At 50.8% G+C, this 26,237-nt stretch overlaps 1 protein-coding gene across 1 annotated transcript; it reads right to left on the reverse strand.

The window, feature by feature from the left end:
- Positions 1-19,366: 19,366 nt before the first annotated feature.
- Positions 19,367-24,955, reverse strand: LOC142068968 (E3 ubiquitin-protein ligase TRIM15-like). The gene is made up of 4 exons (XM_075119087.1): positions 24,950-24,955; positions 24,463-24,701; positions 22,810-22,925; positions 19,367-20,508 (listed from the first exon to the last, which is right to left on the reverse strand). Exons 1-4 carry the CDS (start codon positions 24,953-24,955, stop codon positions 19,943-19,945), a joined length of 927 nt encoding a protein of 308 aa, XP_074975188.1. The 3' UTR covers positions 19,367-19,942.
- Between the last annotated feature and the right edge of the window lie 1,282 nt (positions 24,956-26,237).

Here is a 26,237-nt window from a genome sequence, read left to right on the forward strand (position 1 = left end):
GCTTCCCTGAGCCCTGGGACCCTGAAAGCCTCCTGGGGAATGAAGTGCCTTGGTCACAGCAGCTCTCTTCCCCACCCTTTGGGGCACTAGACACCATTGTACTGCCAGGACTTGGAGGCTGGCTCTGGGCAATCTGCTTGATCCTTGTGTCCTCTTGGTTTTAGGTCTTTGGTAAATTTTTCTCCATCGAGCAGAGAAGATCCTTCCTGCGGACAGCAGTGCTGGCCATCCACGACCCTCTGCTGCGTGTCAGCCAGGCTGGGCTGGTGCTTGTCTACTCCCTCCTGGGGGAAGCCCAGCAACTGATGGGGGACACAGTAAGCAGCTGCAATCGACTGAGGAGCTTGGGGTGGGGCCCAGGGCCCCATTCCCATCCTATCGGCATTCGCTGGCCTGGTAGCAAGGAGCCTAGTGGGGACTTCTGGACTTCATGGACTTCTGTTCTTAGGATATGGTGCTCTGCTATCACTCCTGGGAAGGACAGGAGAGTCCCCTAAGTGCCCTCTGTGAACCTTTCCTACCCCACAGAGCTGCACCCATTTCCCCATGGCCTAGTGTCCATGTCACCCGAGCCACTATCGAGAGTTGCTCCCTTCCCTAGCAGCCTGGGAGGCCAAGGACTGACTGGTGATGGTGACTGAGCAGGAAGGGCTGAGGCACATGGGCGTGGGAAGCTGGTCTTGCTGCTGGTAGGGCTGGACCCGCTCTCAAGAGATTGGGAGGATTCAGTCAGCAGGGGCTGCTGACCTGCCCCGTTCACCAGGGCTGCCATCAGCTTTTGTCACTGGGGTGACTTGGGGAAAGGTCTCAAGCTCTCCCCATCCCACGTCACTGCTGCCAGAATCCCTCCTGCCCCCCGCCACCCTTCTAGAGCCCCCTCTCTGCCCTACCTGGGTGGGGATGGAGGTGGGGGTGGAAGAGAGGGTTCTCCGAACTTGAGCGGTGTCCCCAGGTGTGTTGGAGGTGGAACAGCTGTCAGGGGCACTGGTGGGGAGGTGGCAGGAGCTCACCCGACAAGGAGGGGGGTTGGCACTGGAGGTCACTAGAGAGGACAGCAAGCCTCCATCCTGGGGGTCAGGAGGGTGAATCCACCACTCAGACATGAGCAGCTGCTGGGTGGAAATGATGGCGCTGGTTCCAGGTGCCCTTCATCCTCCCTGATTCCTGGGGAGTGTCTCAGTCTCTGACATGTTCTCGTTCCCCTGCAGCATGAGGATGTCACAGACAAGGTCATGGGCCAGCTTCACATCATCCGGCACTTGCACCAGATGCCCGAGGCGCTGCAAGGGCTGTGGCTCATCTGATGCTCTTAAAGGTTCCTCTCCCTGTTCAGCAAGTCCCGCTCCCTGCTGCAGGTACTGCTGTGTCTCACTATAAATGGGGGACTAGTGGAAGCAGAAATGGAGGCCCCTGGCACTCACAGAAACTCTCTCCTCTCTGTGGAGCTGGGTCCTTCCCTCGGCCCCCCAAATTCCTTCATCTGGGGCAGGAGCTCTTTTCCTCACACCCACATCCCTCCCCTCTTTCCTTGATCTCACCCCCATCCCATTCCCCGTGCTCCCAGGCAGAGATCTTCCTGCCCCATATGGCACAGAAGGACCTTTGTGTCAGGGCAACAGACTGTCTGCCCAACTGAAGCTCAGGAAGCTCAACATTTGAGGAGGTGAGGATGGGACAGAGGCTCCAGGCTAGCTTCATCTCCTGCCCTTTATTCTTCCTTTGGCCCTTCTCTGGGCTCTCAGAGTCTGACATGAAGAGGAGCCTCCTCCCCCCGTATCTTCTAGGCCCTGGAGTGTGTGACACCCTCCCAGATGGGTGCAGTCAGAAGCTGAACCACCTCAGGGAGCAGTGGGGACAGGTCCCTTGTCCTAGGAAACCAAGCAGTGGTAGTTCTCAAAGAGGCTGAGAGGGAAGAGCCCGCTCCCTCATGGAGGTAAGAGCCATTGACTTCTTTGGGCATATGGGTTTCTTGGGGGAGAAATGGGATCCCTGCTGCATAGCCTGGCTGGGAGCTTCCCCCATCCCTGGGACAGAGACATCTCCATCAGTGTGCCACCCTTGTTTTTTTCCTAGCAAGAGGCTCCTCAGAGAGCTCCTCAAACCTGTTCTCCTGGGAGCATTTCTGGGAGGAGGCTCCCGTCCCTCAGTCTCCAACTCCATCACCTAACATCTTTCACCTAACATCTCCGCTCTCCAGCTCCACTTCCCGCAGCGGGAGAAACGGACCTTCAGCTCCCAGAGAACAGACTCTGACCTCCTTCTGATCAGCAATGGGGTTTCACCATCCCCTTCAGCCAAGCTGTCAGCTGGGCTGGACCGGATTTGAAGGAGGAGGGTATCTAACAGGGTGGCTTGGCCTATGGCTGCCTAGCCTGGGGCTAGGCCAAATTGATGACCAAGTGAGCCCCACCTGAGGGGACACAAGCGAAAACAGCAGCAAAAGTACAGAAGCAGAGTGAGCTGTTCAGTAGACGGCCTTGGTCCAAACCCTGGAGTCCAGGGTAGGACTGGCTTCTCTCACCGTCCCTAAGGAAGGGGACATAGAAGACCCTAGAAAACCAAGAAGGGCAGACCGAAGCAAAATCAGGCTGAGGAAGAACTCCCCACGAGGGTGGAAGGCCTTGTTTCTGTTCAAGACATTTTTGGACTTTGTTTGCAAGGAGCTTGACCCAGGAAGGAGTGGAGTAAAGGACAGTCACCTGGTTGGAGGGCTGAGTTCCCAGCCAACAAAGTGCAAGAGTGAGTATCAGCGGGGTTGCTAGCCCAGCGAGAAAGCGGTGACACGAGGCCTGCTCAGCATCTAGCGGTGAGTGAACTCTGGTACACACCCAAAGTGGCTGTGTCTTGAGCCCTGGTAGCCACTTCTGTGGGAAGTTCCCATGGGTCAGTGGGGCCGGAATCTCTCCTGCTCCTTTGGTCTCTTTGGGCTTCACACGAGATGTCTGGTGAACTGCCCTTGGACTCTGGGCCCAGCACTGCTCAGAAATTATTCGCTACCTTCAGAGAGACAGGGCACAGCTCAGCCTGTTAGGTAGGCTGGAGACTCACACTTCACTGGAACACACAACACTGAGGTGGTTTGGGAAGCATAGTGACAAAGAGAGATTTAAGTGATACTAAGCAAGAGAAAGAGACAAATTTCAAAGAGAGAAACAAAACACAACACACTTTGTCGTGACTAAAACTGAATCTTAACAAGTCACAACCTTTGCCTTAGCAGTTTCCAGACTAACATCTCAGCTTTCCTAACAGACCTTCTTTGATGTCCCTGTAGGGTAGAAAACTTCTCTGTCGAATCCGCTGATTTGATTGCTTCGTCTTCTGGTTTCAGACCCTCTGTTCTCCTTCTGGGGTGCCTGGACCCTGATTGTAACATCTCTCTGGCCCAGCCTCTTACACAGATGTGTGCTGCAGCCAGCCCAGCACAGGGAGCAGTGGGGACAGATGATCTCCTCCTGTCAGACCAAGCAACAGGGGTCCCCTTGAGGCTTAGATGGAAGATCCCAGGCATCTCCTGGAGGTAAGAACTGTCCACTCTTCTGGGCACTTGGGGCTGTTGCAACAAAGAGGGGGCTCCTGTTCCATAGCCTATTTGTCCTCATGACTGTGTTTTTTTTCTTCTCAGAGGATGCATCCGGGACCCTGGAGACTGTTTCATGCAGGAGGTTTGAGCTGGGAGAGATCACTCACTGTCATGACCCATGGGTCATTAACCCGGGTCTGCAGGGTTTCTGGGAGCAGCCACCCTCCAGCACGCCACCTGGAAGCCTACGAAAAACTGCTTAAGCTCGGACTGACGAAGTCCAGACCCAGTTTGAGGCTCCTATTGGCAGAGTCCCAGGGCAGCTAAATGGCCCCCAGGAGCTCATTAAACCAGCAGCAGGAAGAAGAAGCTGTCTGAACAGCCGCGCTCCTCCCCGGCTCTGGACCGTTTGTTGGCTGTTCCTGCTCCCACTCCCCAGGCTTGATTTCCTGGCATCCGGACTCGGGTTGACTCATCTGATTTGAGGTTCTGAACACAATTTGGTTTTTTGCTTCTGCTCTTCCCGTGTCCTGACCCAGCTGACTCTCGACTCCTGTCTTGTGAGTGTGGACTCTGCCTCTGACCACTAGGTCTGGGTGCCCATGACCCAGCCATGACACTGACTTTTCTTCAATTCCTCCAATGCCCTTTTCTGCTCTCCAGCTCTGCTCTCCCAGCAAGACACACCGATCCCTGGCTCCCAGAGTCCTGCTTGCCTGCTAGTCAAGGGCTCAGGGGGAGTGTTTGTCTTGCTTCCTCCCCCACCACAGCTGCTTTTCCTCGGGGACTCTCCCTAGCGCAGAGGAGAATCCGTCCTGGCAGCAATTCAGGAAGTCACAGAAGGGATGGTCTGCTCAGCTCCCTCTGCAATGCCACTGCCCGAGACCATTACGAGTGAGTGCCCAGTGACTGAGCTGGCAGCTCCTTGAGAGACTCCTGGGGGCAGCGTAGTCGTGTTTCACGGTGACGGCGTGGCATTGAAGAGACTCTCCTGCTGTCCCAAAGGGTTTCTGTTCTCCTGCACGGTCAGACCGTGGGGCCAGGTTGCAGAATGGGGAAGAGCTGTTTGGCGATGAGTCGGAGGATTCACCATACAGGTGGCTGCAGCTGCCGAACCTGGAGTCCCTGTGGTAGGGTTACCATGCATCCAGATTTTCCCAGACATGTCCAGGCTTTTGGGGTTTTAAATTGCCCTCCGGGAGGAATTTGTCAAACTCTCCAAAGGTCCAGGATTTCCCTCCCAATGCAGCACTCTGGAGGCCGGGGGGGGGAGCTGCACGCTCTGCGGGAGAGCGCTGAACTGTGTCTGGCTCCGCACCCCAGACACAGTGCTCTGAGCCGCAGGGTACGGGGGCTGGGGGGGCTGGAGAAGGGGCATGGGGTCCCAAGGGACAGCCAGGGAGCAGGGAGGGGTTGGATGGGTCAGGGGTTCTGGGGGGAGCCTGTCAGGGGGTGGGCATATGGAGAGGGGATGGGGGAGTCAAGGGACAGGGAGCAGGGGGGGTTGGATGGGGCGGAGGTTTGGGGGGAAGTCAGGGGCAGGGAGCATGGGGGATTAGATGGGTCAGGGGTTCTGCGGGGGCAGTCAGGGGACAGGGAGTGGTTGGATAGGTGTGGGAGAGCCGGGGGTCTGTCAGGGGGCGGGGGTGCGGATAGGGGGCAGGGCAGTCAGGGGACACGTAGGGGGTGGAGTTCTAGGGGGGCAGTTAGGGTGGAGGGGTCTCAGGAGGGGGCAGTTGGAGACAGGGAGAAGGAAGGCTTAGATAGAGGGCAGGGTCCTGGGAGGGGGCGATCAGGGGACAAGGAGCAGGCGGGGTTGGATGGGTTGGCGGTCCTGTGGTGGGCAGTCAGGGGGCAGGAAGTGGTAGGGAGGAGATAGTGGGCAGGGCTACCACTCCCCCCCCCCCCCCCCCCCCCCCCCCCCCCCGCCACCGGAGTGTCCTCTGTTTTGAAAGTTCAAATATGGTAACCCTACCCTATTGGCCCAGCCTCCACTCCTAAGAGTTCAGGCGAACCTCCCCCTGTTCTCAGGGAGTCTTTGGCTTTGGCGGCTGGGCCTGCCTGCAGAGACAGAGGACTCAGTGTTTCCATCAGGCTGCTCAGTTGCAAATGCAGCCATCCAAAGACGTGAAGAATGGAAGCGAAAGAGCAAAGCTGGACCATCCGCTGAGCTCCTGCAATCAAGTGAGCCCAGCCTGGGACAGACCAGGGAAAGCTCCAAGGTGGCTGATGGGTGCAGGAATCCAGGGGAGGAGAAATAAATAGTTCATGATGAAACCTACGGGCTTTTTCTTGTGTGGTGAAGGGTTTAAAATGGGTCTAGTTACGATCACATTCAACTTTACAATCGCTGTGTGTGATTGAAGGGCAGGTCTAGAAAGGTCAGAGGTCACTCAAGGAGCTTCAAGTCTCAGATTCTGTCCCTATTGCCTGCTTTGACCAGCTGATCTCAACCCAACACATCCCTCAGGTGGTAGCAGTGGTGAGCTCTTTCCCTCTTTTTCTGGATTAGCCACCAGCATGGGGACAGGATACATGTGGCTAAGGAAATGGAGAGGCGTGGGGGTCACGTGCAGAGGCATGCAGATAACTTGCAGAGTTGCCTGTTAATGCAGCTCCCATGGGGGAAGAACGGTAGGGTACCGTGCACTCCGGGGCACCATTTCCAATTTTGGTGGTGGCGGGGAGGATAATTTCACCCTGATTCCAGGGGCTACTTAGGCACCTGAAAACTCTAGTGTTTTGACAGATAACTTAGCAATGAGCTGACAGAAACACTTGCCAGACTCTTTTCCGGGGAAGACAGCTATAAGAATGGATCCAGGGAATGGTTCTGTATCTCTGAGCTGTTTGGACACTTTCAGGGAACATTCCCGATGCAAGACAGAGATTCCCAAAGTTATCCTGGGGAACCCTGAGAGACTTATGGAAAACTAGCAGATCCCACATCTCTGCTGTCACTTTGCACGGACAAACTTGGACTGTCCCAACCTGTTCATGTATTTTACCTACTTTAACCTCTCAAGAACTTTCACATATGAAAGAAAGAAAATTAAATAAATGACGTAGTTACACTGATATAGGGCTGTAGCGTAAACCCGGCCTCAGAGTTGTCCCATTGAAATGGAAGTATTCACAGCAGTAATTAAAGTGAAACATGCACGTAAGTGTTTCCAGGGCCAAGATTAAGGCCACAGCTTATGAGAGGTGCAGACGCAAGAAGAGAAGAGCTGTGCAAAAACTGAAATGCCACTCGGAACTTGGCCCAAACAATGCATCACGAAAAATAAACTCATCCTCTTATACAGTAATAGAGCTGGTTCAAAAGGGTTTTACACTGACAATGCAACCTTTGAACTAAAAATGCCACTTTGGATTACATTGACCATTTGAACAAAGTTCCCTTTTTAAAAAAAACATTTTGGATTTCTCTGCCCACTTGAGAGAGAACGTGGAGTTTTTCCCACCAAAACTAAACAAAACTTTGATCATTAAAAACATTTGCAAATAAGTTTGAAGACTATGCGGGGGGGGGGGGGGGGGAGGCAGGGGGGCGAGTGGTTTCTTCTTCAATTTTCATGAACCTCTCCACCCTTGCTATTTTTGACCAGTTCTAATTGTGAATAAATGTCTGTATGTACATGAATAATAAATATGTCTGCTACTGAAACATTTACAAACCGGCTCTCATGAGGAGCACTGAGGTCACATTACGCAGAGAAACACCCAGGCCTGCAGGGTTCATATTCTCAAAGACATAAACTGCCCCAGGACGGGAATGTAACACACAACACAGCCTGACTGGCACGGGTTGGTTAGGTGCATGTTTTGCTGTTGCTGGCAAATTGTGCTTTTTTGAGGTGGGGGGGAGTTATATTTGAAAGGAGTTCTTCATCCTCTCCCACTCTCATCCAGGGGTGCCACTCTCATCCACTCTCATCCAGAGGGGAGACCAGGGCCCACCACTTTTTACTGGCCATAAGTGTGAGCGACTGGATGAGTGGGGAGAGAAGGGAATGGGGGGGCGGGGGGTTGTTTGGGGGCAAGGGGCGGTGTGAAGTGGGAGCTCAGAGAGAAAGGCTGCGTGAGGGGGGGCCCCAGGGAAAGGGGCAGTTTGAGGGGGCAGGACCTCGAGGAGAAGGGGTGGCAGAGGGGCTGGGCCACAGTTTGGGTGCCAGCAGCCCCCCCACACTTTTAGGAAGCTTTTGCCCATCCTGCCCTCATCCCAAATTAATTTATTACAGTAAGAAAACTTTGAGCAACAAGGAGACTCAGAGACCCACAATAGAACTGCCAAAATCCTCACCCGCCCCTGGAGCTGGGAAAACAGAATTTTTTGGTCGCTGGCAATTCCAAAAAAAGAGATGGAAAAAAACTGGTTTCAGGCTGAACAAAACTAACATTTTTCCAAATTTTTGAGGAACCAAAAAGCTTAAAAAAAAAAAACCACCCAGGAACATTTCAAGGGTTGTAACTTTTTGAATTTTTAAAATAAAACTGAAAGACATTTTTAAACAAAAAATTATTTCAAGCTGAAAAATCAAAATGGTTTGTTTGGAAAGTGTCTAAACGAAATGCTTTGACTTGTGAAGAACGGGGGGAGGGTCTGGACGTGAACAATTCAGCAGACCGGATACGAATTCGCAAACTGCTGAATCTACATTTTTCACCTCAAATAGGTTTAGATGAAAAGTTTCACCCAGTCTAGTCCCCACCATTGAGGGGCATCGTAGGAGGGATCAGCTCTTCTCGCTGGTTCCCGAGCCCAAGTCTGTCTCCATTTAATGGGCCCCTCCCCCCACTCCGGTTTAGGGTTGCCAATTTTAATTGGACGTATTCCTGAAGATTTTATCACATGACATAATCTTTCATTCAAAATTAATCTTTAATTCCTGCAGACTCCCGGTCACCCTGGAGGATTGGCAACGCTGCTCCAGTTTCCTGGGCCACACCCGTGTCCCCACCTAATGGACCCCTTCCTCTGGGTTCCTGGGGGAAGCGTCTGTCCTCCATTAGCAGGTCTCCTTCCCCATTCTCCAGGGCTGGGTCTTGATTCCTGTTTCTGGTTCCCTGGGCCTGGTCCCCGTCCCTGTCACACACTGCGGGGAGCTCCGGTTCCTGGGAATCCTGCCGACTTCCAGGCTGCGGGGAGGGATGAGTCAGCAGCTTCCTGAAGACGAGTTGCGAGTAGGCAAACACTTTTCCTCTACCTTTCCAAAACCCACATCGGTACAGTAAGACTAGCACCCCCACCACTGCCACCACTCCACGCACCAGGAGACGATTCCAGGACGCTGGCTCTGAAACAAAAGCGAGAGAAAGGCCCCATGACTAAGGGACTCCGTTAAATCATCCCACTGCTGCCATGAGGATCCCAGAAGATGAAGACGTTCCTGGGATACAGGAAGAGCTGAGCTGGGTCGTGTGCACATGGGCAGCACTCAGAGCAGTGGGAATGAGATCTCCAGGCTCATTATCCCCATCGGCCAACCTGACGGAGGGAGAAAGGTGAGCCCGGCAAAGCAGCCATTACCATCTACCAATGTGATATATGCCATCATGTGCCAGCAATGCCCCTCTGCCATGTACATTGGTCAAACTGGACAGTCTCTGCGTAAAAGAAAAAATGGACACAAATCAGATGTCAAGAATTATAACATTCATAAACCAGTCGGAGAACACTTCAATCTCTCTGGTCACTCGATCTCAGACCTAAAGGTCGCAATATTCAAACAAAAAGACTTCAAAAACAGACTCCAACGAGAGACTGCTGAATTGGAATTAATTTGCAAACTGGATACAATTAACTGAGGCTTGAATGGAGACTGGGAATGGATGGGTCATTACACAAAATAAAACTATTTCCCCATGTTTATTTCCTCCCCTCCACCCCCCACTGCTCCTCGGACGTTTCTGTTAACTGCTGGAAATGGCCCACCTTGATTATCACTTCAAAAGGTTTTCTCCTCCCCCGCCCCGACCCCCGCTCTCCTGCTGGTATTAGCTCATCTTAAGTGATCACTCTCCTTACAGTAAAAAGAAAAGGAGTACTTGTGGCACCGAATAGAAACACAAGTAAGGTGCTTTGCATGTTCTTGTCTTTGTTTAATTGTTGTTTCTTTTGCTTTTTTGGTTGCTTTTTTTTTTTTTTGCAAGCAAGTAAGTCTGCTGCTGTGAAAAGTGATGTTTGTACGTTTGTTAATATCACGTCTCACAGCAGGAGACTTGCTAGCGAGCTGGGAGGCAGCGAAAAGTGATTCACAAACATACAAATATCACTTTGCACAGCAGCCTTCCTCAGACCCAGCAAGCTGGGGGACAAATTAAGGCCTGGATGGGAGGTGGTCAGGGTCCAGGGCTGGCCTGACCATGAGGCGAACTGAGGCGGCCGCCTCAGGTGCCAGACTGTGGGGAGGCACCACTAGGACCCAGAGCGTAGAAAACTGTGTCTGGTGCTGGGGCATCTGTATTCTCTGCTCGAGATGCCCAGAGATGGGGGAGTGCTGTGCTGGAGGAAGGAGGGCACAAGAGACCTAACAGGCAGGCAGGAGAAAAGGTGAGGGGAAGAGCAGAAAGCAGCAGGAGCTGCAGGGAGAAAGAGGAGGAGGAGCCTCTTATGTACCTCTCTAGCACCCCCAGGAGGCTGGCCTGATTAACCCCAGCTTCTCAGGCAGCTTCCTGTTTCCTGCTGCTTCCCTGAACCCACCTGGGGAGAACAGGCAGTCAACTGAAACAGTAGGAGCCAGTTAGGCCCTTAAGACGCTGATATCTTCCCTCACTCAGGCCTGTTACCAGCCTGCTTATTTGTCCCCTTCCACTGAGTGTTGAAGGCCACTATAGCTGGCACAGAACAGCAGTCATGAGTGAAAGAAGAAAACGCCCCTCTGGGGCAGCACTCAGAAAAAGAAAGAAAGTGAAGGAAGCTTTTCTATCTAAGCAGGAAGGAGCTCTCCTGAGATACACAGACACAAATGTTCACGGTGAGCCTTCCGGCCCCAGTGAGGATGTGAGTGGTGAGGAGATGTCTGATCTTCCAGTTAGTCGGAGTGCAGGTGACCTGGCAGCTACTGCAGCATCCCTGTCTCCATCTCAAATGGATGTAACCATGCACATTCCAGAAGAAAAGTGTAGATCAGAGAAGAGTGTGGTGGAGGCGCAAGAAACAGCTGCTCCTGAGTTTAGTTCCTTAAGTCTAGATGATCCAGGACTGTGGACCCACTTGAGCAGTAACCCAAGGGACTTCCTTGTACTGCATTGGCCTCAACAAGTCAAAAACTTCATGTTCCCCAAAGACAATGAAAAGAGAAGTTTCCATCCAACACTTTACTGGCGTGAAATCCCCAATGGTGACAAAGTGGAGAGGCCATAGCTTATGTACTCAAAAACCCAGAATGCTGCATACTGGTTTTGTTGCAAACTCTTCCCGTCTAATGTTCCAGCCACATTGGGTTCTACAGAAACAAAGGACTGGAAAAATCTGGCTAGAAATCTGGCATGCCATGAGAAGGCAGCAAATCACCAGAGAGCATTCCATAGGTGGAAAGAGCATGAGATGAGACTAAGGTTAAAGGCCACCATAGATGATCAGCATCAAGAGAAGATTGCATCAGAGTCTCTTTACTGGCAAAATGTTGTGAAAAGGCTCATTGCCATTGTGAGAATGCTTGCTACCCAAAACCTAGCACTGCGTGGCACTTCAGATCAGCTGTATGTGCCAAACAATGGAAATTAACCTTAACTGACCTTAAAATTGTGGAGCTGATGGCTGAGTTTGATGCTGTATTCTAGGAGCAGCTAAGAAGAGTCACCACCCAAGAAACGTGTACACACCACTACCTTGGAAAAACAATTCAACATGAGATCATACAGTTACTGGCAACAAAAGTCAAACAGAAGATGGTGGCAGATCTGAAGTCAGCAAGATATTACCCTGTTATTCTGGACTGCACACCTGACATCAGCCATACAGAACAAATGACTTTAATGGTGCGTTTTGTAACAACAACAGAACCTAGTGAAAATGTCCCTGCAATGGTGACTGTCAGAGAGCATTTTCTAGAATTTATTGACATTGATGATACCACAGGAGCTGGTATGACAGATGTGCTTCTTAAAAAGCTGGAAGATACGGGAATTGCGAAGGCTGACATGAGAGGTCAGGGCTACGATAATGGTGCCAACAGGAGAGGAAAGAACAGAGGAATACAGACACGGATCCGAGAGTTAAACCCTCGAGCTTTTTTTGTCCCATGCAGTTCTTATTCATTGAACTTGGTGGTCAGTGATGCAGCATCAGCTTCTAGTGAGGCTGCTGAATTTTTTAATGTAATTCAAAGCGTCTATGTATTTTTCTCGGCATCAACTCATCGATGGCAAATTTTGAAGCAACATCTGGGAACATCCTCTCTGATACTGAAACCACTGTGTGCCACTGTGACGAAGCGGGACTGTTCGTACTGTTTCCTCTGAATATTGTGGGGGTGCCTCAGTTTCCCCTAGGCAGTTCTTAAGTATCTAGGTGGTGGGATAAGGGCATATGATCGTTGCAGAGCCCTAGAGGGCAGGTATGTGCAGGGTCTGGACACAGAGAATGGCCAACACCCTGTTTCCTGGCAACTGATGGCCTGGGCCCTTCCCCCCTGCAAGGTGAGAACTAAAGGGTTGGAGAACAAAGGAATCAGGTGACCTCCTGGCCCGGGAAATGGACAAAGCCCAGAAGAGGAGGGGCTGGAGGGAGTTTCAGTTTTGAGGCTGGCTGGGGACATGGAGTGAAGTACAGATGTGGTTGTCTGGCTCACTGCCCCCCAAAATGGACCCAGCTGAGGGGTCCTGGTCTCTGCACCTACAAGCTCTGTGTTAGACCATGTTCCTGTCGTCTAATAAACCTCTGTTTTACTGGCTGGCTGAGAGTCACATCTGACTGCGGAGTTGGAGTGCAGGACCCTCTGGCTTCCCCAGGAGCCTGCCTGGGCGGACTCGCTGTGGGAAGCGCACGGAGTGGCAGAGGATGCTGAATGCTCTGAGGTCAGATCCAGGAAGGTGGAAGCTGTGTGAGCTGTGTGTCCTGCAGACAGTCTGCTCCCAGAAAGGAGACTTCCCCAGAGTCCTGACTGGCTTCGTAGGGAGCAGTTCCAGAGCATCACCCAGGGACTCCGTGACAGCCACACAATAGGAAAGTCGAGTGGAGGCAATAAAGCCTATCAAACACCAAATTGGGAAGATAGATGATGCCATAGTTGCTATTATGGAGGATAATGCTATGACAGGAACTGTTTGTGGGAGAACAGTGGCAGAGGGAAATGGAATCACCAGAAACATACATAACTTCAAATTTCTGTGTAGCTTAGTGTTGTGGCATGACATAATGTTTGAAATAAATGTTGTAAGCAAGAGACTCCAAGGTGTTGACCTTGACATATCTGGAGCAATGGAAGAACTGGACAAAGCAAAGTCATACCTACAGTTTTACCGCTCAGATGAGGGATTTCAAAATGTTTGAAAAGTGCAGAGAAGTTGTTAGAGGAACTTGACACTGAAGCTATTTTCCCACCCATTCAAGGATATAAGAGTCACCACAGAAGAAGACATTTTGATGACGAGGCACGGGATAATCCCATCAGAGACCCCAAACAATAATTCAAAGTTGAATTCTTTAACCAGGTGCTAGATTGTGCAATACGGTCAGTTGAAGAACATTTCATGCAGCTGAAGGAACACAGCAGTATGTTTGGGATGTTGTATGATATTCCAAAACTCCTCACTGTCCCTGAAGAAGACCTACACCAGCAATGCAGGGCACTAGAGACAGTGTTGACACATGATGATATTGATGCGAGTGATTTAGGTGATGAACTGAAAGCCCTTTCAAGATACATTTCAGCAGGATCAGCTCCAAAGGCTGTCCTGGAATATATGTGCACAAAGAAGATGAGTCACCTCTTTCCAAATGCTTTTGTTGCTCTGCGCATACTTCTAACACTTCCTGTAGCAGTTGCCAGTGGAGAACGCACCTTCTCCAAGCTGCAGTTAATAAAAACACATCTGTGCTCCACAATGACACAGGATAGGCTGGTCGGCCTTGCAACCATCTCAACAGAGCATGAGCTGGCCCAGACGGTGGACCTTCAGCAGGAAGCAGTTCAAATCTTTGCAGCCAAGAAGGCATGGAAAGCACCACTTTGATTATTCAAACAGACAAAAATGCCAGTGTTCACTCTGCAGACAAGAAAAGTTACATTTGCTGTTCAGGCGTTTAAAAGTTAAATGTTACTTAAAATTTTGGAACAAAGCATTTGAAGTTGTTAGTTCAACGCTACGAACTGCTGCCTGCACAATTTGCGACCTGTAGTTGCTACTGACATCTCTATTCTCCCTTTTACTGCCATGAAACAATTTGCTGCCTTTGCCTTTCCCCATCCTGCCGTCCAGAGGGAGCATTCCCATCGCAACTTGCTACCTGTCACCTTTCCCCATCCTCTACCTTTCCCCATTTCCTGGCCCAGGGGTAACAGAGCACGATGATGGGGGTTCCCCTATCACAGTAATGCTACCTCTCCCTTTCCTCATGCTCTGGTCCAGGGGCAGCGCGTTATGACAGACGGGGGCATTCCTGTCACCATTTCCTAGGAGTGTGACATTTGTATTTTAAATTTGGACACAAATAAAGTACCTCTGTGATTGGGAAATGTGTTCTACAGCATTAAACCTCAGGGTGAGTGTTTGTAAACCCCAGAATGAAGGCGGTGTTATTTCTTTATTAGTCTCAGTCCATTACAGATTAGAACACAGAGTTTAATCTGATCAGGGTTTAAATTCTTGTAGTGTATTTCGCGCAGCCCCCCATGCCCTCCTCCAATATGCGATAAAAACTCCAGCGGGGTTGAAAATATTTACCAGAGCTCCACTCCGGACAGCTCCAGCTGAATTTAAGCCCTGAATCTGAAAATCGACCCCCTGTTCGCCTGTCTCCCATTCTCATCCTCAGGGTTGGCTGCGGTGGCCCATGACTCCAACTCCTCCGGTAGCCATGGGGCTCGGGGGTGGCACGGCATCACCGCAGAGGACAGCGTGCAGCTCCTTGTCAAAGCAGCATGTCTGTGGAGCCGCATCAGAGCGACTGCTTCCCTCCCTCGCCTCCTGGTACGCCTGGCGCAGCTCCGTGGCTGTCACATGGCAGTGCTGCGGGACCCTCTTCTAGCCCTTCTCCCCCACGCTCCGAGCAATCTGCTCATAGACGTCCACATTTCTACGCTGGATCGGAGCCGGGCCTGCACAGCCTCTTCTCCCCACAGACCCAGGAGCTCCACCACCCCCTGAGCGGTGCCGGCAGCAGAGCATTGGGAGCCTGGAGCCTGCTCAGCTGGGCAGTTGCTAGGTGAGCTCTCCATGCAGAGCAAAGAGGAAATGGAATTTCAAAAACTCCCAGTCCTTAAACAGGAGGGGCTTGATCCTGTGACCCTGGCTGATGGGCAGCGGAGTTCAAACCAGTGACCAGAGTGGGTCAGAATGGGGCATTGTGGGACACCTCCTGGAGGCCACTTAAGCTGATGTAGGCAACACAGCGTATACACTGACACTGCGTTGACCTAGCTATGTCGACGTAAGCGCCGGACCTCTCTTGGAGGGGGAGTTATTCAGTCGACGCAGCAGGCGAGTTAGGTCGGTGGGAGGTACACTGTAGTCTGGACACTGACATTATTAGGTCGGCGTTTAAGCTGCCAGACTTCGACCTAACTCTGTAGTGTAGACCAGGCCTTAGTTGCTTAAGTCCCTTTGTGAATCTGAGTCTTTCTTTTAATGTTGCTCAAATCCTTTCTCTTTCCAGTTTAGTAACTTGGAGACTTGTGTAAACAGTAGGGAAAAAATGAAACCCAATGAAATCCATTTATTGGCTTTCAGGGGCACAGTTTTAAGGTATGATCTCGAAGGCTGAAGAGAAAAGAAAGGGAAGATTTTCTCAGTAAAAGAATAATTGAACATGAAGATTGGGGTCTTGTTATCAGCATCGTAAAGTGCCACTTGCCCCAATAAACCCTGATCTTTGTGAGTCTTATGCTCAGAGTCACAGAGGTCCGTGGGTAGGTGAGAGCCTGGAATTGGTTCCAGCAGAATCTCAGAGCCCAGGTGCCCTCTTCAGGTTTTACACAGAACCATCTCTTTCTCTTCACTGATGTTCTGGCCACACCAATGGTCCAGCTTTCCCTATTCCCCACCTCCACCTCCCAGTGATGTTTCCCTGCCAGGAATCCTTCAGAGCCCAGTGCACACAGCAGAATTAAATCTCTCAGAATTGTTGGGCAGGTCCTGTCGTGTGTGTTCATGTCTGACACTTTTCTGATCCGCAGACAGGTTAAGGTGCGGATGAGCTGTTCCTGGATCCCATGTAAACTCTGCTGCGGACACAAACTCCGTATATAGTAAACACTGGGCTTTCCCCACACCCTGGAAGAGACTCACATTTGCTGAGCTGGAATCAGGCCATAGTTAAAGTTACAGCCCCTGCAGGCTATGGTAAGAATTGTAACCCAGCATGCCCTAGGAGTGGTGTGAAATTCACAGGGACAAGCTTGACTAAATGCTGGAGCTAATGTTGTCAATCTCTAGTGTCAGCTACAGCTCAGAAAATCCCCATTAGGATGCTAGCATTTTTAAAAGACAAACTCATTCGAAAGCCAGGGGAAAAGAGAAAACAGTTACACCAGTGAGGCCCTAGTGAGCACTGTGTGGGCAGATGCAAAATCATTAGTCCATCCATCTGCAGAGCAGCCTTAGAAAGACTAGGCAATAGTGAACAGCCATGGGGCAGCAAGACATAGCTCTGCAGGCCCAAACAAACATCTTAAGGCCAATCTGTAAACAGGAGTTTCCTGGGCTCATCTTCCTAGCCCCACTGCCCACCTCCCCTCTTTTCCCCTGCTCGACTTACATCTGACCTAGTTCTCTCTGGATTCCCTTCAGAGAGGCACCTGAGAAAGATTCAGCCATCCCCAAACCCCTTGTTCTGGGGAGAAACAAAGTGAGTGTCAAAGCCTTGGGGTTGGGACCAAGTAAAGATGCTTCTTTCTGGCTGGTCTGTTTCAGTTTAATAACCCAAATCCTGCCCATGTGGCCAGTGGCTGAAAGTCCATTGGGGAGCTGCTCAGGGGGCTGCATGAAATGCGCTGGGATCTCAGCCTGGTTCTCGGGGTGTAGACGTCTCCATCACACGCCGAGGTAACCAGCGAACTTTCCACTGATCGTGCCCCTCTGTGTGAGGCTCAGCGGAGAGGTCAGGGACTCAATGGACTGTGCAAACAGAGCTCCTCTTTCCCCTTTAGAGAGAGATTCACCCCAGGTCAGGGCATAGGACCAATGGCCCAGGAAAGTGTATGTGAGGGGAACTGGTACTGGGACCCCTGCATTATACAGGTAAGGGGTTACACAGAGTCTCCCAGCTCCCTTGTCTATTCCAGCTGCAGGAGGGGGCATCCTGGGACAGACTGAGGGGGCCTCGGAGAAGCAGCCACCTGGGCCCAGAACATGTAATGTAACCATGGTGGGAAAAGGGCAGTGACTGGAGCACCGCTGGGGACCCATCTGGTTCCAAGGATGGCTCTGCAGAGGGATACAATGTTGCAACAAGATGCAATTTCCCTTCCTCGCTACTCTGAGTGAAGGCCACATGAAGATCATCCAAAATTCGTCTCGCCAAGCACAACCCTGCAGTGTCCTCCTTTCTGATGCACCCCACCGCACCCTCCCCTCACTTCCCAACAGGGGGCGATTGTGAACGTGGAACCCCTGCCAGAGCCCTGTACAACACAAACTTATTTCTTGTCCTCCAAGCAAGCCAAAGGAGGTTGCCTTGCCCTGCCCTGGAAGAGCCCAGCTAGCTTACAGATGGGGAAACTGAGGTACAGAGTCTGTGTCATTCACCGAGCCTGCCCATTCTCATCAGCCACCCCAGTCTCAGCTGATTCTGTGTTGTCAGCGCTGCATGTCTGCACCATGCACAGAGCGTGGCTGCTCCCACCCCACTTCCAGCACCACGTGTCTCTGCCATGCACTAGGCATGACTGTTTGCAGCTCCCCCCGCCCCAGTCCGTGCTATGTCCGTGTCATGCTCCAACTCTGCACGTTCTCAGCGCTGTGTGTCTGCCATGCCCCAAGTTGGCCGGCTGTCAGCTCTCCCAGCCTGCTCGCACTGCTGTGTGCCTGGGACATGCACAGAGCCGACCTATTCTCAGCTACCTCCCCTGTCCGGCTGGGTGTCTAGGCCATGATCCAAGCCTGAATCAACTGCACCCTTGTTTCAGTGTTGTGCAGCTGGGCCATGCACCACTGGCCTGTGGGGCTACTTGAGCTGGTAGGTTCATTTCCAAAGGCCGCGGGGTTCAGTGATTGAGGTGTGGGTCTGCTGTATTTGACGGAGACCTGGCACGAAGGTGTACGTTTCTAATGGTGAGAGTAATTAAGCACTGGAGCAATTTGCCAAGGGGCGTGGCAGAGTCTCTGTCACTGACAAGTTTTAAATCAAATTCAGAAAAAAAAAATCAAAACGATGCTCTAGGAATTATTTGGGGTAAGTTCCGTGGCCTGTGTGACACAGGAGACGAGGAAATCGGTCTAGAAGATCACAGTGGCCCCTTCTGGCCTCGGAATCCATGAAACATCGTCCCAGCTTTGTCTGAGTTCACCTTCTGCAGCCTCTTACCACATCTGCAAAGCACAGGTACCTCCCCCAGGGTGCGATGCCTCAGCCAAGACAAACTGCTGAGAAACCGCCGCAGAAGAGATTGAGTTCTTCTGCCTTCCAGCCCCGGGCCGGCTCCAGGGTGTGCTGGGAGTCTCCCTCACCCAGCCCTGGCCAGGATTCTGCTGGTATTCCAGCCTAGCTCAGTTTTGGAAACAGCTTGTGTTGGGAGGGGCTGCATCTAACGCACCCCTTGACCAAATGACTCCAGATTTGTACCCCTGACCCTTCCCTCTGCCCTCAGGTGGTGGATCAGGTTTCTAGCCCCTCAGACTGCGAATGTGAACTTAAAGAAAAAGGGATAATTTGGTTTGGGAAAGAAATGCTGCTGCAGCACCATGGTGCGGCCAGGTGCCAGCCCATAATATTACTGCAGTTGATAATGTGAGCTGGCTACTTTATTGCCAGTTTCCTTCTGTTCCTCGGCAGCTGGAAGTTGCCAACAGATTTCTTTCACAGCGAGGATGTTGTTGCTTCTTTTCTTGCCCGAGGAAAGCATCGCTTGATGCTTTGATTTTATTTACTCTTTCCTCAAGCTTTGCTTTTAGAGCTTTCGCTTAAAGTTACCCAGCTGCTTTTCTTCAAGCCCCTTCAAGGCATTTGCTGGTGGGTCTGTCTAGCCTTTCAGGGCAGAGCCGTACAGATCTAGTACCCTTGTGACAAAGTCCAAGACCAGAAGATTGAAATAAACTTTATTCTGTGAATTTACTCATCTGAATCTACAGCATCCAAATAACGAAACAGAGCAAAATAGGAGCATTGAGCTGGGGAATTGGAGGGAGAGGGAAACCCCACTATGGTTTTTATATTCAGAAGTAAAGAGCAGAGGACTTTGATGGATGACCTGAAATGAGTCAGAACTTAAGCCAGGTCTACGCTATAAACTTCCATGGGTAGAACCATATCGCTCAGGGCTGTGAAAAATCCACACCCCTCAGTGAACGCAGTCGTACCGACTGAACTCCTGGTGTAGACAGCGGTACATTGACCGGAGAGCTTCTCCCCTGGACATAGCTACCGCCTCTCAGAGGTGGATTAACTACACTGGTGGGAGAAGCTCTCCTGTCGGCATAGGAGCATCTTCACTTAAGCATTACAGTGGCGGAGCAGCACCGGTGCATTTGTTCTGCTGCAGTATTTTAAGTGTAGACCTGCTCTACCAGAGGCAGGCTCTGCTGTGACCCTGAGAGTGGCTCCTGGTGTCTGCTGGTTGGCCAGTTTTTGTGTGCCTGGAGGATCACAGAGTTACAGAGACAGGCATGTAAGAGGGTCGGGAAACTCCTGTCACCAGTATAATGCTAAGCAAGTCAGTCTTGTCCTCTCTCATCATTTTATTGTGAGTCTCGCAGCACTTGGTGTTTTTCTTAAAGTCCCGGCAGCTGGAGTAGGTAGATTGCAAGGCAACCTCAGATTATACTGCAGATACATTTCCTGCCTTCACGTTTGTGTAGCAAAGATTGAAAATCGGAAACAAGAACACCCCAAAAGCTGGGAAACCAGAAGGCAAAGAAAATGACACAATATTTAAAAAGATGTTGCAGCCAATCTCATGATTCTGGGGGGCCTGACACACTTTTTGAATGCTTCAGGCTGGCAAGACTGTGATTAGAATGGCAAAGTGTGATAGCTGTAATTTATATATTACCTATGTCTTTGCTCTACTTTAGACAGCTCATATTGAGTGATCCCTACTCCTCTGTCACAGGGATTAACAATATGTCGGCCAGTGAACACATAACGGTATGCTTACCAGTGAACTCAAATTCTACACGCCGGCTCCCAAAGAAGGGGATGATCTTCCCCGTGAAAGAGGATGTGAAAGTAAAGATCGGCTCTCTGCCAGAAGATGTAACGTCATAAAATGTAACTTTCTCCCCTTCATAATCCAGATAAACCCCAATGTTACTGGGGCTACGAGGTAGGGCCAGAGCAGTCTCAGGGGAGGTGAGGGCCGAGTACTCATTCCCTGTACTCTGCAAAGCCCAGATCCCCTCCTCTGGTGTACGGCTTTTCGCTCCCTCATGTATCACAGACTCTTTGGCAATGCCCAAAACCCAATTACGTTTGTTCCCCACCTCCACTTGCCAGTAACACCTCCCTGAGGTGAAGCCCTTATAGCCCAGCACACAGGCAGCAGGGTAAAACCTGTTCTGTGTCACTAAATATCCCGTGTCTTGGTATTTCTGTATCACACTCTCATCTGTGGACACGACGGAACAGGGAATCCCCAGGTCTGGATCCGGAGTGGCCTGCACTGCACGAGGGGAGAGAGAGGCAGGAGGAGAGTGTTAAGTACCCAAAGCACCTCCCACCCGCCGATCAGCTCCTCCCCCTCCCTCCCAGCGCCTTCCTCCTGCCACGGATCCATTGTTCAGCAGTAGGCAGGAGGTTCGGGGGGGGGGGGGGGGAAGAGGGAGGAGTGGGGGCAGAAAGAGGCAGGGGAAGGGGGCAGAATGGAGCGGGGCAGGAAGAGATGGGGCAGGGGTGGGGGCTTGGGGGAAGGGGTGGAGTGGGGGTGGGGCCCGGGGCAGAGCAAGGGTCAAGCACCCCCTTGGGAACTGGGGAAGTCGGCACCTCTGTGCAGGCTAAACCACTCCAGTGCTGAGAGTGAGAGAGTCTGAGGCCAGAAGGGACCATCAGGTCATCTAATCTGACCCCCGTATATCACAGGCCACCAACCCCACCCAGCACCCACCTAACGCAACAACCAACATGAGCCCAAAGCCTGACAGCCTGCAGCCGACCGTGCTATGATGTGCCACAGGCAGAGAAGAGGAGGCCCCGAGGGTCACCAGTGCCCGAGGCCCCCGCAATGCAGGGAAATGATTCGGTGAGATACCCCCAGATAATCCTGGCACATCACCCGCAGCCACATGCTGCGGAGGAAGGTGAAAAGCCTCCCCCCGAATGCCACTGCCAGCTTGACCTGAGGGAAAATAGCCCTCCAGTGCCTTCCCCCCAGTTCCCCTGTGAAAGACAGACCGGGTACCCCACGAATCACTGGGAAAGAAACTCAGAATAGCTGGTCAGCCAGGGGATGTGCTCCCAGAGTCCCAGAGCCACAGCAGCACCCGTGAGGACCCAGTAAGTGAGGTCAGGCTCAGCAGCATGGCTCCTTGCACCCAGCCCAGGCTAACCTGGGTGCTGAGCCCCAGGGTTCACTCTGCAGTGCAGACAGACCCTTACGGGCAGAGCTCAGCCCTGGGGGAGGCTAGGACCATTTCTCAGGCTCCCCAGTAGCCTGGCTGGGGTGGGCCCTGAGTGTCAGTCCTGGGGAGCTGCCTGTTGGCTGAAGCTGAGCAGGAAATTCCCCATGGTTCCCGCCAGGCATCAAGGAGGTATTGTTCGGAGGGTGTGAGAAACTGGGATTTTTTTCAATTTTTTAATGAAGCCTATATATGCCTCAGTTTCCCAATATGCAACGTTGTTACCCAGTGGGTGACAAAAATACCGCAAAAATAGAGATGATGAGTAATTTTAGGCACCTACAAGGTTTGGTTGCAGCTAAGTGGGGGTCTTTGTGAATCCCAGTGTGGTCTAATTCTGGGACTGAGGTGCCTAAAATGGCAAGTAGACCCCCTCACCCCAAGTCCTTTTGTGAATCTAGCCCATACCCTTTCTCTCTGCATTTGAGCTCAGTTCATAGGGCCGGGTCTCAAGAGAAAGGAAGGATTGGAAGAGAGGTGATTTCATGTTGTCTTGACTCTGGTGACATTTCTACCGTTAATTAATGTAACCGTGATTGAGAGAGACAAGCTTTGGAGCTTACTCAGAGCTCTTCTTCAGGTCCATGTAGCTCAAAAACTTGTCTCTGTCACCAACAGGAGTTGGTCCAATAAAAGCTATGACCTCCCCCACCCTGCTTAATATCCTGGGGCTGACATGGCTGTCGCAGCACGGCATGGAACCGTTCTGATTCCATGCCGTGGAATGAATTACCGTTTAATTCTGAGAGACAGCCCAAAGGAAAAGACCATAGAACGAGAGGCAGATCGGAATGGGGAGACCTTTCCAGTGAGACCAAACTAAAGTGAAATCATCGTCCAAAATATATCGTCCATCTCCTGCCTTACTCCAACGATCTCAAAGCACTCGGTGGCATTCACTAATTAGCACAACAAGGTAGGTTGGCCATTATTTCCTCCTTTTTCAAGATGGAGGAACTTGAGGTACAGAGTCTGGGATTTTCAAAAGGGCTGAGGCCACGTGGTGGCCAACTCCCATTGACAGTCAGAGAGAGATGGGGCCTAAATCCCTTAGGTCCCTTGGAAAATCCCAGCCATGGAGGTGAAATTCAACATTTTCTAAAACATCTGGCGATTGTGTGTCTCTGAAATGCTGAGTGGCCAATTTTGACACCCATGGTTGGGTCTGAGACAATCCAAGTGGAGTCCTGGCAAACTGGCATCAGCCCTGAGCCCTCCCCATCCCACCCACAGACGTCTAGCTGTGACGAGCTGAGAACTAATAGGCCAGAGTCCATCTCCTTCCACAGTCAGAGGCACATCTCGATGTGCCATCGCCATATCATGAGCCCAAATAACTGTTAAGTTACCTCTGAATTTATTCAGAGCCTCCTGTAGACAAACATTTCTTTGGGAAGAGACGCCAACTTTCTCGCTCACATCCTGTGGCACAGCCATTGGTTTCTCGAACTTCACCTTCTCACACCTGGGGGGGGAAGGGGGAAACACCCTAAATCTTTTCTTTCTTGAGAATGAGCTACCAGAGGCTGCTCTCTTGTGGGCTCAATGAGAGCCTCTATCTCCCACTGGTGAGACAATTCATCTCCTCACTGGAGTTTTTAAATGCCTAGCTCCTCCAATGGGAGTTAAAGAGAGTAAGGGGTCCACAGGCTGCCCCTCAGAGAGAAGGGCCTAATCTCATGGAAAAGGATGCTCCAGTGGTTAAGGGGTTGCTGTAGGACTCTGGAAACCTATGTTCCACTCCCTGCTTCTCGTCCACTGTAACCCCTAGGTCCTTTTCTGCAGAACTGCTGCTTAGCCATTCGGTCCCTAGTTTGTAGCAGTTCATGGGATTCTTCTGTCCTAAGTGCACTTGTCCTTGTTGAACCTCATCAGATTTCTTTTGGCCCAATCCTCTAATTTGTCTAGGTTCCTCTGTATCCTATCCCTACCCTCCAGCATATCTACACCTCCTCCCAGTTTAGTGTCATCTGCAGGTGCAATTGCTGAGGGTGCAATCCACACCATCCTCCAGATCATTAATGAAGATATTGAACAAAACCGGCCCCAGGACTGACCCTTGGGGCACTCTTCTTGACACTGGCTGCCAACTAGATATGGAGCCATCGATCACTACCTGTTGAGCCTGACAATCTAGTCAGCTTTCTATCCACCTTATAGTCCATTCATCCAGCCCATACTTCTTTAACTTGCTGGCCAGAATGCTGTGGGAGACCGTATCAAAAGCTTTGCTTAGAACGATTAGTCTATAAATATTCACCTTCGATAATTGGGCCACACCATTTGCAGCACATACGCTCAACTTCATCCTTCTCTCCTGTTGTTGTTTCTTTAGCCCTTTTGAATACTTCCTTGTGTTCTGAAATGTATTCTGATGTAGATTTTCATTTTCTTCCCATTTCAGTGCGCCAAATCTTTAACCCGTTGTCTACTAACAGTTTGAAATGTGTACTTGGTGGGCGTGTGATTTATCAGTAGGTTCAGACGCACACACACTTCAGACCTTGCGTGCGTGCCTGTTGGTTTATTGTGTGCATCTGCTAGAACAATACGTTCTTTCTTCAGCAGGCAGCTTTGCATATACACACAGACTAATGTATTATCGGAATACAGAGATCTCATGCAATGTATTGTATTTTCTTAATAAAACAAGTTTTTTGTATATATTTGAATGATAAAAAAGTAGGATGAAAATCAGAAAAACCTCAATAATACTTTTTTGTAAAACCCAGAAATTTTTTGGTAAAAATTGGTTTAAACTGAAAATGAAGGGGCTTACACAGGATGTCTCAAAAAGGCCTGAACCATCTGCCTTTAAAACAGCAAAACTGTTTCCACATTGGAAATATTAGAAATGTCACATTTTGTTTTCCCTCACTTCGCTAAAGGACACACTGACAGTCTCCATTGTGGAGTAGGACCTCTCCAAGAACTTAATAAACTCCAAAGCTAATCAATCAGAATCTCTCCCTTCCCTGGGCAGGGATCTGGGTGTCTCTAACTGTCTCACCTGCAGGAATTCACTTGTTGGCTGCTGACACTTCTCTTCTATCTCACTGATCAAGTCACCGAGACGGGAAATCTTTTCAGACAGTTTGGTGACATTTTCATCCTGTATCTTCACAATTTCCTTGTCCAGCTCTTCCAGTTGGGCCAGCAGGAGTCGCTCTTGCTCATCCAGGAACTGCCGCAGTTGCTCAAATTCAGACATGATCTTCTGCCTCTCAGCTTCTATCTTTCCCTATAATGAAGGGACACAAACAGGAAAGGACAGATCAAGGACAAGGGTTGCCAGATGTCCAGTTTTCAACTGGGAAGTCCAGTCAAAAGGGAAACCTGGCAGTGTCCGGTCAGCACTGCTGACTGGACATGAGAAGTCCGGTTACCCACAGTAACTGGCTTCCACCACCAGAGGGCGAGAAGAGCAGCAGCTGCTGCTGGAGCCTGGAGGAGCACTCAGGGGTGGCTCCATGGGGGGGAGAAAAGTACCGGCATCTCCCCCATCCTGCTCCAATCACCCCTCCACCCCTGGAGCGTGGCTCTCCCTCTCCCACCCTGCCCCAGTCACCTCCACCACACCCCTAGAGCTCTGCTCAGCTGGCAGGGGGAGGGAGGTGGAGAGAGCAGCAAGCGACAGTGGGAGAGGGACAGAGGAGTGGGGGGCGGGACCTCGAGGGAAAGTGGCGGCAGGGCACAGGGCAGGTTCCGGTGCTCAGCATCCGGTTTTCACAAATGAGAAAGTTGGACATCCTAGACTCTCCCCATGTCCCTGATAGGAACAGTTCTTAGAGCCCTCTTTTCATATCAACCTACTACAAACACATGGTTGAGATTTCAGGAGAATATGCCTGACAGTCTCTCAGCTGGCCTGAATGAACAACATGTTCCGAAGTGCCTTCGGGACGTACGCCTCCAGTTCCCATTTTCAAAAGGTCACTTTGGATGCTAAGGAGCCTAATGACAGGTTTCAGAGGAACAGCCGTGTTAGTCTGTATTCGCAAAAAGAAAAGGAGTACTTGTGGCACCTTAGAGACTAACCAATTTATTTGAGCATGAGCTTTCGTGAGCTACAGCTCACTTCATCAGATGCATACCGTGGAAACTGCAGCAGACTTTATATACACACAGAGAATATGAAACAATACCTCCTCCCACCCCACTGTCCTGCTGGTAATAGCTTATCTAAAGTGATCAACAGGTGGGCCATTTCCAGCACAAATCCAGGTTTTCTCACCCTCCACCCCCCCCCACAAATTCACTCTCTTGCTGGTGCTAGCCCATCCAAAGTGACAACTCTTTACATAATCAAGTCGGGCTATTTCCTGCATAGATCCAGGTTTTCTCACATCCCCCCCACCCCCATACACACACAAACTCACTCTCCTGCTGGTAATAGCTCATCTAAACTGACCACTCTCCAAGTTTAAATCCAAGTTAAACCAGAACATCTGGGGGGGGGGGGGGGTAGGAAAAAACAAGAGGAAACAGGCTACCTTGCATAATGACTTAGCCACTCCCAGTCTCTATTTAAGCCTAAATTAATAGTATCCAATTTGCAAATGAATTCCAATTCAGCAGTTTCTCGCTGGAGTCTGGATTTGAAGTTTTTTTGTTTTTGTTTTAAGATAGCGACCTTCATGTCTGTGATTGTGTGACCAGAGAGATTGAAGTGTTCTCCGACTGGTTTATGAACGCAATCTAAAACACGTTTTATGAACGTTCATAAAAACACGGTTTATGAACGTTCATAACTGCAATCTAAAAACACGGGATCCTT

The sequence above is a fragment of the Caretta caretta genome, chromosome 14, assembly GCF_965140235.1.
Source record: "Caretta caretta isolate rCarCar2 chromosome 14, rCarCar1.hap1, whole genome shotgun sequence".
In the NCBI taxonomy this organism is placed as follows: domain Eukaryota; kingdom Metazoa; phylum Chordata; order Testudines; family Cheloniidae; genus Caretta; species Caretta caretta.